The sequence below is a fragment of the Bison bison genome, unplaced genomic scaffold (assembly GCF_000754665.1).
Source record: "Bison bison bison isolate TAMUID 2011002044 unplaced genomic scaffold, Bison_UMD1.0 scf7180017863974, whole genome shotgun sequence".
Classification (NCBI taxonomy): Eukaryota; Metazoa; Chordata; class Mammalia; order Artiodactyla; family Bovidae; genus Bison; species Bison bison.
In genome coordinates, this window is record NW_011494546.1 from 8518 (window position 1) to 23955 (window position 15438).

At 47.6% G+C, this 15438-nt stretch overlaps 1 protein-coding gene across 4 annotated transcripts in view; it reads right to left on the bottom strand.

Moving 5' to 3' along the window:
- Nucleotides 1-321: 321 nt before the first annotated feature.
- Nucleotides 322-15438, bottom strand: part of LOC104984283 — a 69911-nt gene continuing 54794 nt past the window's right edge. For 3 of the 4 annotated variants that reach the window (XM_010833951.1, XM_010833949.1, XM_010833952.1), the window contains 2 exons: nucleotides 12093-12232; nucleotides 322-765 (listed from right to left, as the gene is read on the bottom strand). In XM_010833951.1, coding sequence (XP_010832253.1) covers nucleotides 12229-12232 — 4 coding nt within the window. In that variant the 3' untranslated portion in view covers nucleotides 322-765; nucleotides 12093-12228. Of the gene's footprint in view, nucleotides 766-12092; nucleotides 12233-14781; nucleotides 14986-15438 lie in introns of all 4 variants that reach the window. The other variant, XM_010833950.1, reaches the window with a different exon arrangement.

Sequence of the window (15438 nt, forward strand, 5' to 3'; positions counted from 1 at the left end):
CGTCACTGACCCAACAAGCACACTTGCAGCAGTAACCAGGAAGAAATGAACATTTTCAAGCCAAAAGCTCAATTGTCCGAGACCAGGATCTACTGCGACTCCTGCCACCACTGGACAAGCCAGATGCCTCTATGCTCCTCAGTGCCCTTCACCATAGACCTCGCATTCCAAGAACCACTCCAACATCTGTACACAGCCCACCCTCAGACAGGAGCCTCGCAAATGGTGGTGACCTGGTTCCTCCATGCGTGTGTGTGACATAGTCAGAGATGCCTTCACTGCTAACCAGTCCCGCCCTTAACCCCAAGGGAGGTAACATGCTGGACCTCAGTTTCGATGAGGAGACGGTAGTGAGTTCTCACTCATTTTGTTCAGATTTTCCAAGGAATGCATGTGAGGGTGTCATCATCGATCCGAGCACGTGCTGGCTTACTGCCCACCTCCGCAGGGCAGGCAGGGCCGCTCCCAGGAAGAGCCAGTGACGTGGAAGTACTCCAGCAGCCAGGGGAACTCAGAGCCCTCAGGCTTCTCAGCAAGAGGAACGGTCCCTCCATATGTACAGCCACTCAGGCAGTCCCAGGAAAGCTGAAATTCATGACACGTCTTGGGGCAGGGGAAGGCGTACCGTGCTCGATGATCCAAACAGCAGTGGCAGCAACCTGGGCCCGCCACACTTCTCACCGGACTCCTTAGCACCTCGAGTCACCACCTCACGAGTGGGGCTCTGTTTCTTGTGTGACGGACACTCATACTTGGGAACTTCACCTGACAAGGGGACAGAAAGCACAGGCAGGCTTCAGATGTGTACCCAGCTTCTCGCTAAGCAGTATCGATGCCCATGGTTCCCTGAAGGAAGGCCTGTATCTGCAACCCAACTGTATCGATCGTACGGACGACTGGATATATATCTATCAAAAGAGTTCAGTTTTTAGGTTCAAGTGCCTGTGGGTGTCTGTCTGCCTGAGTGTGCAAGGGTGCAGGCCATTTGATGTGCTGCTGAGTGCCTTGTTCTGGTGTACCAACAAAGATGTGCTCTCAGCATTATAGGTGTGCCAGGGGAACTCATTCCAGGTATTTCCGTGTCTCAGAGCCCAAGTGCAAAGACCTTGGTGTCTGAACATGCCTGCCATCTCCACAAAGCCCTGACCTCCCACCCTCCCACAAAATGGGGGATGACGCCTGGCACCTTCCTCCAGCCCCATGCAAAATTTCACCGAAGGGCTGTTGACAGAAGTTCTGGGCTCCCAATCTCCATGCCCTTTGACCAAAGCGCAGGGACCTGACCACCCAAGTTCGCCTTGCTGAGCATCTGTGTGAATTCCACGTACCCTGAGACTATGCCAGCTACTACTACAGCTCAGAGGTCCTTGTCACAAGTCTCATATCTTCCCTGAACAAGGAAACTTTCCCAGATAACCACCAAGGAGCAGTGGCCGAGGGCCGAGAGGAGCTACTCCACATTCAAGGTCAGGGGGGCGGCCTTGAGGAGACACCCCTAGTCCAAGGTAAGGGCAGCAGCTACACTGTGCTGGAGCAGCCGTGAAGAGATACCCCACGTCCAAAGTGACTGTTTAAACTTCTTGCATTATGGGAGTGGAACAGAAGCGCGGCGGCTTCCTTTAACCAACAGAAGAATGGCGGCTGTGATGGACTGCGCAGAAGTGTGGCCGAGAGGACCTACCCCATGCCCAAGGTCAGGGGCGGCGACTGAGAGCACCAGGCTGTGATGGTGCAGGAGCGGCCTAGAGGAGCTACCCCATGTCTGAGGTCAGGGGTGGCATCCGGGAGGAGCTACCACACATCCGAGGAGCAGCGGCTGCATGGGCAGGAGGGCGGACAGGAGCTACTCCACATTCAAGGTCAGGAGGGGCAACCTCATCCAAGGTAAGGAGCAGCCATGAAGAGATAACCCACGTCCAAGGTAAAAGAAAGCCAAGTAAGATGGTAGGTGTTGTGAGAGGGCATCAGAGGGCAGACACACTGAAACCTTAATCACAGAAAACTAGCCAATCTGATCACACAGACCACAGCTTTGTCTAACTCAATGAAACTAAGCCATGCTATGTGGGGCCACCCAAGATGGATGGGTCATGGTGGAGAGGTCTGACAGAATGTGGTCCACTGGAGAAGGGAATGGCAAACCACTTCAGTATTCTTGCCTTGAGAACCCCGTGAACAGTATGAAAAGGTGAAAAGATAGGATACTGAAAGAGGAACTTCCCAGGTTGGTAGGTGCCCAATATGTTACAGGAGATCAGTGGAGAAATAACTCCAGAAAGAATGAAGGGATGGAGCCAAAGCAAAAACAATACCCAGTTGTGGATGTGACTGGTGACAGAAGCAAGGTACAATCTGTAAAGAGCAATATTGCATAGGAACCTGGAATGATAGGTCCATGAATCAAGGCAAATTGGAAGTCATCAAACAGGAGATGTTAAGAGTGAACATCGACATTCTAGGAATCAGCAAACTAAAATGGACTGGAATGAGTGAATTTAACTCAGATGACCATTATATCTACTACTGTGGGCAGGAACCCCTTAGAAGAAATGGAGTAGCCATCATGGTCAACAAGAGAGTCCAAAATGCAGTACTTGGATACAATCTCAAAAACAACAGAACGATCTCTTTTCATTTCCAAGGCAAACCATTTAATATCACAGTAATCCAAGCCTATGCCCTGACCAGTAACAATGAAGAAGCTAAAGTTGAACAGTTCTATTAAGACCTACAAGACCTTTTAGAACTAACACCCAAAAAGATGTCCTTTTCATTTTAGGAGACTGGAATGCAAAAGTAGGAAGTCAAGGAGGTTCGTGACATTGTACAGGAGACAGGGATCAGGATGATCCCCATGGAAAATAAATGCAAAAAAGCAAAATGGCTGTCTGAGGAGGCCTTACAAATAGCTGTGAAAAGAAGAGAAGTGAAAAGCAAAGGAGAAAAGGAAAGATATTCCCATTTGAATGCAGAGTTCCGAAGAATAGCAAGGAGAGATAAGAAAGCCTTCCTCGCTGAACAATGCAAAGAAACAGAGGAAACTACTAGAATGGGAAAGATTAGAGATCTCTTCAAGAAAATTAGAGATACCAAGGGAACAATTTCATGCAAAGATGGGCTTGATAAAGGACAGAAATGGTATGGAGTTAACAGAAGCAGAAGATATTAAGAAGAGGTGGCAAGAATACATAGAAGAACTGTACAAAAAAGATCTTCATGACCAAGATAATCACGATGGTATGATCACTCACCTAGAGCCAGACATCATGGAATGTGAAGTCAAGTGGGCCTTAGGAAGCATCACTATAAACAAAGCTAGTGGAGGTGATGGAAGTCCAGCTGAGCTATTTCAAATCCTGAAAGATGATGCTGTGAAAGTGCTACACTCAACATGCCAGCAAATCTGGACAACTCAGCAGTGGCCACAGGACTGGAAAAGGTCAGTTTTCATTCCAATTCCAAAGAAAGGCAATGTCAAAGAAGGCTCAAACTACCACACAATTGAACTCATCTCATACGCGAGTAAAGTAATGCTTAAAATTCTCCAAGCCAGGCTTTAGCAATATGTGAACCATGAACTTCCAGGTATTCAAGCTGGTTTTAGAAAAGGCAGAGGAACCAGAGATCAAATTGCCAACAGTCATTGGATCATGGAAAAAGTAAGAGAGTTCCAGAAAAACATCTATTTCTGCTTTACTGACTATGCCAAAGCGTTTGACTGTGTGGATCACAATAAACTGTGGGAAAATTCTGAAAGAGATGGGAATACCAGACTACCTGACCTGCCTCTTGAGAACCCTGTATGCAGGTCAGGAAGCAACAGTTAGAACTGGACATGGAACAACAGACTGGTTCCAAATAGAACAGGAATACCTTAAGGCTGTATATTGTCACCCTGCTTATTTAACTTATATGCAGAGTACATCATGAGAAACAGTGGCTGGATGAAGCACAAGCTGGAATCAAGACTGTTGGGAGAAATATCAATAACCTCAGATATGCAGATGACACCACTGTTATGGCAGAAAGTGAAGAAAAACTAAAAAGATTCTTGATGAAAGTGAAAGAGGAGAGTGAAAAAGATGGCTTAAAGCTCAACCTTCAGAAAACTAAGATCATGGAATCTGGTCCCATCACTTCATGGGAAATAGATGGGGAAACAGTGGAAACAGTGTCAGAGTTTATTTTGGGGGGCTCCAAAATCACTGCAGATGGTGACTGCAGCCATGAAATTAAAAGATGCTTACTCCTTGGAAGGAAAGTTATGGCCAACCTTGACAGCATATTCAAAAGCACAGACATTACTTTGCCAACAAGGGTCCGTCTAGTCAAGGCTATGGTTTTTCCCGTGGTCATGTATGGATGTGAGAGTTGGACTGTGAAGAAAGCTGAGCACTGAAGAATTGATGCTTTTGAACTATGGTGTTGGAGAAGACTCTTGAGAGTCCCTTGGACTGCAAGGTGATCCAATCAGACCATTAAAGGAAATCAGTCCTGGGTGTTCATTGGAAGGACTGATATTGAAGCTGAAACTCCAATAGTATGGCCACCTCATGCGAAGAATTGACTGATTGTAAAGACCCTGACGCTGCGAGGGATTGGTTGCAGGAGGAGAAGGGGACGACAGAGGATGAGATAGCTGTATGGCATCACCAACTCGATGAATATGAGTTTGTGTTATTCCAAGAGTTTATGATGGACAGGGAGGCCTGGCATGCTGCAATTCATGGGGTCGAAAAGAGTCGAACTCAACTGAGCGACTGAACTGAACTGATGGTGAAGTTGGCCCTGGGGCAGATACGGCCCATCGCACCATTGAAGAACAAAATCAGGGCACGCATCTCTTCATGCACAGTCAGTCCAATCATTGTCTGGGCCTCCACCGAAAAGTGCAAGATGGGACCTGGTCTTCTTCAGGTACCAGTATCCAGTAGTTGCTCTCACAGAAACGGGACCCATTTCCGGGCCAGATTATCCTCAGATCCACTACCTGCAGGGCTCTGGTTGCCTACCACACCCTATGGGAAAAGCTCGCAAAATGCAGGGCTTGGTCCAAATTGAACTCCTCCTGCCCCAAAGGGCGACTCACGCACATCTGAAGCCTCAACGGCTCTGCTCACACAGGGCCAATCAGCACCCAGGAAGACCCACAGGAAGAAGGCAGGCTTTATTTATGGCAACATCACTCTATTCGGCTGTGCACCTCTTTTCTGCCATGGTAAAACCACTGAGTGCTCACAGATCACCAGGGAGAATTTATAAAAGCCAGGGGATAACCTTGAATGTTCCAGATCCTCTGCTCTAGTGTGATGGGAGCCACTGGCTACTACACTGAGGAAGCCTTGTTATGCCAACCGATTCCAAATTTCTACCACAACCACGGGCCTCCAAGGTCAATACTTCACTACGAGTGTGGTGAACACCTGGATGCCACGTGTGCTGTCTGGCTGGCCCCATCATTTAGGAACTCATACATCTTGCAAATTCCAGCTCTAGCAGCCAAATGGGGGCCAAGCGGCATGGGCACACACTGCATTACCACCCACAGGGCTGGCTCCTTGGCCTCATTTGGTTCAACTCTTCAAGGTATCAAAGATATGCTGGAAGAGTCCTTCTTGCATTGCACCACCAAGGCCTCAAGCGTTACCTGTAACTGAGCCCACCAAACAGCAGTAATGCCCTCTCCTCTGTACCCAGCTGACGGCAGCTACAAAAGGACCACAGTACATATCGTAAGAACCACAATGACAGTGCCTGCAGCCTCAGGGGACAGATTGTCCCATGCAATCATACTGCACCATTCCTCACCTGCACAACCATTCTGCTCTAGGCCTCTGGCCATCCTGCAGGAGAAATACATGGCTAGGGCCACTGCACAGTCCACAGTGGCCTTCAGGACTCATGCACTATGACAGGAGTTGCAATACAGCAACTGCCAAGGGCAGAAAGGAGGCCTATTGCTTTTCGCCACTGCCACTGTTCCACTAGGTCCCGCTACTGCTGCAGCCCACAGGCACTCAGGAATATTACTAAACCAAAGGACCTCAACAGTGAGGGCCTCATATCTGACCTGGGTCTCCAATCAGAAACCACAGAATATTCCACGCTTCAGCTTCCGCATCAGCACAGCCCCAACTAGCTCACTTGCAGATGAAACTGGGATGAAACACACCTTTTCAAGCCAAGAGCTCACTGGGCTGAATGGGCCTAGGCCTGGTCTACTGAACAGGATCTAGTATATGATCTCCTGTGAGGGTAATCAGCTGGCTGACTGTCAAGCCATAAAGGTGGCACTTTATGAAACCCCTGCAGATGCCTTTGATCTGGACACATTCAACATTTGTTGAATAGGCAAAACCACAATATTCTGAGAAAGGATTAGAAAGATATAAAAAAGAGAAGTATATAAAAAAGAGAAGTAAAGATTACTGATAAAGCATGGTTACAGTCCAAGGATGGACAATTAATAATTCCTAAAATTGCTAAATGGAAAATTCTTAAGGGTTTACACTAGAGTTTTCCTAAAGCCTTGGAATTGACCAACTATGTAACTCAGCTCTCAGCTTTTCAACAGACGTTTAAAAAATATTGGGAGGTGACTCCTGACCCAGCCTCTGCGTCAAGCACACCATTGTTCCAGCCAGGAACCAAGGTCCTGATAAAGACTTTGGGATCGGGGCGGGGGTTGGGGTAGGGCGCGGATCCCTCAAGCCCCTCTGGGAAGGCCTTTACCAGGTTATTCTTTATTCTCTCACAGCTGTCAAAGTGCCTAGAATTGATTTGTGGATGCGCCAAACTAGAGTTAAGAGGTGGCACCCATACCAGAACTAAGTGATGTCATTTTATGCCTTTACTTTCTATGCTCTTTCTTAGTACTCTTCGGATGGGCCTGATAATCTATGTGTGCCTGCTTATGCTGACCCCGAAAGTCCTGAGTCTGCCATTTGGTCCTCAAGATAATGCCTTCCTTTCCTGGGCTCACTCTACATTGCATTCCACAATAGGTCTAGCTGCTGGGTCTTCAGAGTGCTCCCCTCTTCATCAGTGGAAGGCTTCCCATGGTAGGCATCTCCACCTGTGAATACCTTCGACAACAACAACCATATGTGATGCCTGTTCTTAATCTGATGACATCAAACAATCATAAGATGGACTAGTGCAACACTTTGTACCTCATCTACGGACATAATGTGACTTTTAACTTTGCTGATTGTTCTGTTTTTGCTGTTTGCTCCCTGCATCTGTAACTGTGTAATGGGATTTGTTTCTAGCTGCATGAAGGCTGTTAAGTTACAAACGGTTGCTCAAACTCCTGCAACTGCAGCAGCTTCCTGCAACTACTACTTGGGGCCCCTGGATCACAAACCCTCAATATGAGGGTTAGCAGAATATGTTGACTCTCCAATTTAGGGATGACGCTTCTTATCAGCTTGGAAGCAGTTATGTAATGAAAACAATGCCCCTTTCCCTAAGCAAGAAAAGACAGGAAGGCTAGGGGTCCCCAAATGGAGGAAATAGGCTGCAAGTGTCAGACACTTTTTATCTGTCTACTAAGTACCAGGAGGAAACAAACTACAGATGTCATATTTTTTTCCCTTCTCTACACAAAATTAAAAGGTTTCTTTTGAAATTCTATGTTGCCATGACAATAACTGGTTCCACATGAACTTAACTTTCCTCAAACTTTGAGCTAACTAAAGGGCATTACTCGTGGAAACATTTTTCTTAAGCTATGTTAATGAACTATGTATTTATTCTCCATTCTGTCTTCACATGGCCATCACCAGATGGTCAATACTGAAATTAGATTGATTATATTTTTTGCAGCCAAAGATGGAGAATCTCTATATAGTCAGCAAAATCAAGAGTGGGAGCTGACTGTGGCTCAAATCATGAACTCCTTATTGCCAAATTCAGACTTAAATTGAATAAAGTATGGAAAACAACTAGACCACTCAGGTATGACCTAAATCAAATCCCTTACAACTATACAGTAGAAGTAACAAATAGATTCAAGGGATTAAATCTGATAGACAGAGTGCCTGAAGAACTATGGACAGAGGTTCATTTCATTGTACAGGAGGCAGTGATCAAGATCATCCCCAAGAAAAAGAAATGCAAAAAGGCAAAATGGTTGTCTGAGAAGGTCTTACAAATAGCTGTGGAAAGAACAGAAGTGAAAGGCAAAGGAGAAAAGTAAAGATATACTCATTTAGATGCAGATTTCCGAAGAATAGCAAGGAGAGATAAGAAAGCCTTCCTCAGTGATCAGTGCAAAGAAATAGAGGGAAATAGAGTAAAACAATAGAATGTGAAAGACTAGAGACCTGTTCAAGAAAATTAGAGATACCAAGGGAACATTTCTTGCAAAGATGAACACAATAAAGAACAAAAATGGTATAGACTTAACAGAAGCAGAAGATATTAAGAAGAGGTGACAAGAATACACAGAAGAACTATATAAAAGAGATCTTCATGACCTGGATAATTACAATGGTGTGATCACTCACCTAGAGCCAGACATCCTGGAATTCAAAGTCAAGGGGGGCCTTAGGAAGCATCACTATGAACAAAGCTAGTGGAGGTGATGGAATTCCAGTTGAGCTATTTCAAATTCTGAAAGATGATGCTGTGAAAGTGCTGCACTCAATATGCCAGCAAATCTGGACAGCTTAGCAGCGGCCACAGGACTGGAAAAGGTCAGTTTTCATTCCAATCCCAAAGACAGGCAATGTCAAAGAATGCTCAAACTACCACACAATTGCACTCATCTCACATGCTAGCAAAGTAATGCTCAAAATTCTCCAAGCCAGGCTTCAACAGTATGAGAAGTGTGAACTTAAGCTGCATTTAGAAAAGGCATAGGAACTAGAGATCAAATTGGCAACATTCGTTGGATCATCAAAAAAGCAAAAGAGTTCCCAAAAAACATCTACTTCTGCTTTATTGACTATGCCAAAGTGCTTTACTGTGTGGATCCCAACAAACTCTGGAAAATTCTTCAAGAGATGAGAATACCAGACCACCTGACCTGCTTCTTGAGAAATCTGTATGTAGGTCAAGAAGCAACTGTTAGAACTCGGCATGGAACAGACTAGTTCCAAATCAGAAAAGGAGTATGTCAAAGCTGCATATTGTCACCCTACTTATTTAACTTACATGCAGAGTACATCATGAGAAATGCTGGACTGGGTGAAGCACAAGCTGGAATCAAGATTGCCAGGAGAAATATCAATAATCTCAAATATGCAAATAATACCACCTGATGGCAGAAAGCTAAGAAGACCTAAAGAGCCTCTTGATCAAAGTGAAAGAAGAGAGTGAAAAAGTTGGCTTCAAACTCAACATTCAGAAAATTAATATCATGGCATCTGGTCCCATCACTTCATGGGAAATAGATGCGGAAATGGTGACAGACTTTTCTTGGGAGGGGCCCAAAATAACTGCAGATGGTGACTGCAGCCATCAAATTAAAAGACACTTGCTTCTTGGAAGAAAATTTATGACCAACTTAGACAGCTTATAAAAAACAAGAGACATTACTTTGCCAACAAAGGTCCATCTAGTCAAAGCTATGTTTTTTCCAATAGTCATGTATGGATGTGAGAGTTGGACTATAAAGAAAGCTGAGCCCCAAAGAATTGATGCTTTTAAACTGTGCTGTTGGAGAAGACCCTTGAGAGTCCCTTGGACAGTAAGGAGATCAAACCAGTCCATCCTAAAGGAAATCAGGCCTGAATATTCATTCATGCTGAAGCTGAAACTCCAATACTTTGGCCACCTGAAGTGAAGCACTGAATCCTTTGAAAAGACCCTGAAGCTGGGAAAGATTGAAGGTAGGAGAAGAAGGGGACGACAGAGGATGGGATGGCATCACTGACTCAATGGACATGAGTTTGAGTAAACTCCAGGAGTTGGTCACGGACAGGGAGGCCTGGCGTGCTGCAGTCCATTGGGTCATAAAGAGTTGGACATGCCTGAGTGACTGAACTGAAGTGAACTGAAGTGTCTTTAAGTCAGTTCCTCCTAAGATTCAGAACCTATAATGGCTCAGCAAATGAGTATGCTTTACTCATATAATTGTTCTTCTAATCTAAATTAGGAGAAGGAAATGGCAACCCACTCCAGTATTCTTGCCTAGAGAATCCTGTGGACAGAGGAGCCTGGGAGGCTGCTGTCCATAGGGTCGCACAGAGTCAGACACTTCTGAAGTGACTTAGCATGCATACATGCATGTAATCTACATTAATAAGACTATGTATTTCCTTGGAAACCTGCCTTTCTTCAAAATTCATGACAATCCTTTTATGGCCCATGCTGACTCACATTGTGCCAAGGTTCCTTCAAGGTGCAAGTTGTGGGTGAGGGGCCTGGTGGTGTTCTCTGAGTTTTGAGATATTTCCTTTTCTCTAATTAGCAGCCTGCTATTAGATATATAATTTCCTGCTAAAGACTAGAAGGGGGGCACTCTTTCTACTCATTTCGATGTCTATATCAGAAGTTTTGCTCTCTCTTTTATACTTTAATAAAACTTTATCACAGAAAAACTCTAAGCGATTAAGCTTCATCACCTGGCCTGGACTGAATTCCTCTCCTCTGGAAGGCCAAGAATCCTGGTGTCATTCACGACTCAGCAATAGCATTTCACCACCATAGTGCCAGGGGAGCCACTGGCTACTACACTGAGGCAGCCTTGGTATGTCAACCAATGCCAATATCTACCACAACCACAGGGCTCAAAGGCAGCTACTTCACTGCCAAGGTGGTGAACACCTGAGTGCTATCTGGGCTGTCTGGCTGGCTCCATCCTAGGAACTCATGCACTTGGCAAATTACAGACCCAAGGACCACAGGAGGGCCAAGGGGCATGTGTACACACCTCATTACTGCTGACAGGGCTGGTTCCTTGGCCTTTGTTACTGCAATTCTTCAAGGCACCAAAGATAAGCTTGTAGAGTCCTTTTTCTGGCAGCAGGCCACCAAGGCCACAAAGGTCACCTATCACTGAGCCTCCCAGGCACCAGCAATGCCCTCCTCTCTGTATCCAGCCTAGGCCAGCTCCAAAAGGATCACAGTATGTATCACTGAAAAAAACGAGAGTGCCTGCAGCCTCAGGGGAGAAAGCTTCCCAGGAAATCACACTGCACCTTTCCTCACTTGCACAACCATTCTGCTCTAGGCCTCAGGTCAATCGCAGGAGGAATGCAAGCCTAGAACCACAGCACAGTCCATGGCAGCCTCCAAGACTCAAGGACTGTGATAGCAGTTGCAATACAGGAAATGCCAAGGGCAGAAACGAGGCCTATTGCCTTTTGCCCCTGACACCATTCCCCTAGGTCCTTGCAACCGCTGCAGCCCACAGGGCACCCAGGAATCTCATTAACCCAAGGGCCACAATGGCGAAGGCCTCAGATCTGACCTGGGGCTCTGATAAGAAACCACAGAAGCTTCCTCGCTTCAGATTTCAAATCACCACTGCCCCAATGAGCGCACTCGCAGCATGAACTGGGAGGAAACGAACCTTTTCGAGTGAACAGCTCAAGAGCTCAGCCAGGATCTACTGTTGACTCCTGCCACCACTGGACAAGCCAGATGCCTCTATGCTCCAGTGCCCTTCACCACAGATCTCGCATTCCAAGAGCCACTCCAGCATCTGTACACGGCCCACCCTCAGACAGGAGCCTCACAAATGGTAGTGATCTGGCTCTTTCATGCATGTGTGTGACACAGTCGGAGATGCCTTCACTGCTAACCAGTCCCGCCCTTAACCCCAAGGGAGGCAACGTGCTGGACCTCAGTTTCGATGAGGAGACGGTAGTGAGTTCTCACTCATTTTGTTCAGATTTTCCAAGGAATGCATGTGAGGGTGTCATCATCGATCCGAGCACGTGCTGGCTCGCTGCCCACCTCTGCAGGGCAGGCAGGGCCACTCCCAGGAAGAGCCAGTGACCTGGGAGTCCTCCAGCAGTTGGGGGAACTCAGAGCTCCCAGTCTTCTCAGCAAGAGGAACGGTCCCTCCATACGTACAGCCACTTAGGCAGTCCCAGGAAAGCCAAAATCCATGACACATCTTGGGGCAGGGGAAGGCGTACCGTGCTCGATGATCCAAACAGCAGTGGCAGCAACCTGGGCCCACCACACTTCTCACCGGACTTCCCAACACCTCGAGTCAACATCTCATGAGCGGGGCTCCGTTTCCTGAGTGACGGACACTCGTACTCGGAAACTTCACCTGACAAAGGAACAGAAAGTACAGGCAGGCTTCAGATGTGTACCCAGCTTCTCACTAAGCAATATCGATGCCCATGGTTCCCTGAGGGAAGGCCTTTTCTGCTTCCCAACTGTAGTATCCCTTACGTACGACTGGATACCTATGTGTTGGCACGAGTGCAGAAAGTTAGGTTCATGTGACCGTGGATGTCTGTCTGACTGAGTGTGCAAGCGTGTGGGGAGACTAGATGTGGGTCTGAGTACTCGTGTTCTAGTGTACCAACAAGGATGTGCTCTCAGGATTCTGGGTCCCTCTGGAACTCTTTCCATGTATTTCCGTGTTTCAGAGCCCCTGTGCAAAGGCCTTGGTGTCTGAACATGCACGTCTTCTCCATGGAGACCTGAACTCCCACCCTCCGACAAAACACTGTGCAAAATTACACTGAGGGGTTGACACTGAGGGGTTACACTGGGCTCCTGATCTACATGACCCATGGCGTCTGACCAAAGCACAGGAACCTGACCACGTAAAGTCCCCTTGTGGAGCATCTGTGTGAATGTCCCTTACCCTGAGACTACCCCAGCTATGATAACAGCTCAGGTGTTCTTGCCGCAAGTCCCACCTCCTCCCTGAACAAGGATACTTTCTGAAGGCCTAGAGTGTAGTTAACTTGGCCTTGGGCCAGATACACCCCACCATACCCTTGCAGAGCAACAGAATACAGGGCATGTGCCTCTTCCTGTGCAATTAGTCCAGTCAATCTCTGGGGCTCTGCTGGAAAGTGCAAGACAAGAGGTGGTCATCCTCAGGTACCAGGATCCAGGGGTCACTCCCACAGAAATGGGGCCCCTTTCCTGGCCAGATTATGCTCAGATCCACAGCCTGCAGGGCCCTGGGCACCAACCACGCCCTAGAGAAAGCTCCCATAATGCAAGACTTGGTTGAAATTGAACTCCTCCTGCCCCCAAGGGTGACTCACCCACATCAGAAGCCTCCAGGGGCTCTACTCACACAAAGACAATCAGCACTCAGCAAGATCCACAGGAAGAAGGTGGCTTGGATTATGGCAACACCATGCCATTCCGCCTGGCAGCTTGTCTCCATCACGCAAGACCACCAAGCGCTCACAGATCACTAAGGCTGCTTCCAGGAAGACTCCAGAAAAACAGGCAGGGGAAGATCTTGGATTTGCCAGGTTTCCCACCATCATGTTTGGGGAGCCAATGGCTACTACATTGAAGCAGCTTGGTATGCCAACCAATGCCGGATCTCTACCACAACCATGGTCTTCCAAGGGTGATATGTCACTGCCAGGGTTGTGAACACCTGGGTGGGATCCGGGCCGTCTTGTTGGCCCCATTCTTCAGGAACTCACACACCTTGAAAATTCCAGTCCCAAGGGCTAAAGGGAGGCTGAGGGGCATGTGCACATACTGTATTACCACCCAGAAGGCTGGCTCCTAGGCTCGTTACTGCAACTCTTCAAGGCACCAAAGATACAGTTTGAAAGACCTTTTTCTGGCATCAGGCCAGCAAGGCCACAAAGGTCACTATTACCGAGCCTCCCAAGCCACAGCAATGCCCTGTCATCTGCACCCAGCCACGAGCAGCTCCAAAAGGACCACAGTACATATTATTGCAAACACAAAAACAGTGCCTGAATCTCAGGGGACAGATTGTCCCAGGAAATCAGACTGCACCTTTCCTCACCTGCACAACCATTCTTCTCTGGGCCTCTGGCCAACCCACAGGAGAAATGTATGGCTAGGATCACCTCACAGTCCACAGTGTCCTGCAAGACTCAGCACTGTGACAGGAGTTGCAATACAGGAACTGCCAAGAAACTAGGCCTATTTCCTTTCACCCCTGCCAACGTTCCACGAGGTCCCTGCAACCGTTACAGTACACAGGCCACTCAGGAATCTCACCAACCCAAAGGGCTGCAATGGCAAGGGCCTCAGATCTGACCTGGGGCTCCAATTAGAAATCATAGAAGTTTCCTTGCTTCAGCTTCCACATCAGCACAGCCCCAACTAGTGCACTCATAGCAGGAACCAGGATGAAATGTGCCTTTTCAAGTCAAGAGCTCAATGGGACTAGGCCAGGATCTACTGTGACTACTATCGCCATTGGACAAGCCTCTTCTGTTCCTCAGTGGCATTCACCATGAAGCTCTCATTCCAAGAAGACTGCTCAAACATCTGTACATGCCCACCCTCTGACAGGAGCCTCGAAAGTGGTGGTGACCCCAGTGCTCTATGCATGTGTGTGACACAACTGAAGCTGCCCGCACTTCTAACTAGTCCTGCCCTTAGCCCCAGAGGAGACAACATGCTAGACCTTGTTTCGATGAGGAGATGATATCAATTTCTCACTCATTTTGTTTAGATTTTCCAGGGAACACATGTGAGGGTGCGATCATCGATCTGAGCACCTGCTGGTTTGCTGTACACTTTAGCCAGGAAGGAAGGCCAGCCCCCAGAAGGAGCAAGTGACCTGGGAGTCCCCGAGCAGCTGGGGGAACTCAGAGCTCCTAGGCTTCTCAGCAAGAACAGTCCATGTAAACTTACAGCTACTCAGGCAGTCCCAGGAAACTGTAAATCCATGACATATCTTGGGGCAGCCGAAGGCATTCCATGCTCAGTGATCCAAAGAGTAGAGGTAGCAACCTGGGCCCTCCACACTTCTTTTGGACTCCTTTGCACCCTGAATCACCACCTCACGGGCAGGGCTTTGTATCCTGGGTGACAGGCAGTCATACCTGGCAACGTCACCTGACAAGGGGACAGAAAGCACAGGCAGGCTTCAGATGTGTTGCCTCGTTCTCGCTGAACAATACTGATGCCCATGGTTCTCTGGGGGAAGTTCTGGATCTGAGCCCCAACTGTCTTGATCCCTTACATATGACTGGACACCTATCTGTCACCAGGAGCATAGGAAATTAGTTTCAAGTGCCTGTGGGCGTCTGTCTCTCTGAAAGCCATGTGTGGCCAGGGGATTCAATGTGGGGCTGAGTGCATGTGTTCTGGTCTACCAACGAAGATATACTCTCAGGATTCTGGGTGTGCCTCTGAACTCCTGGAGGTCTCTGTGTGTCAGAGCCCCTTTGCAAAGGCCTCAGTGCCTGAATAAGCATGACTTCTCCACAGAGCCCTAACCCCCTGCCGTCACACAAAATGGCAGATGAAGCATGCCGCCTTCAACAAGCCCCATGCAATATTCATCCA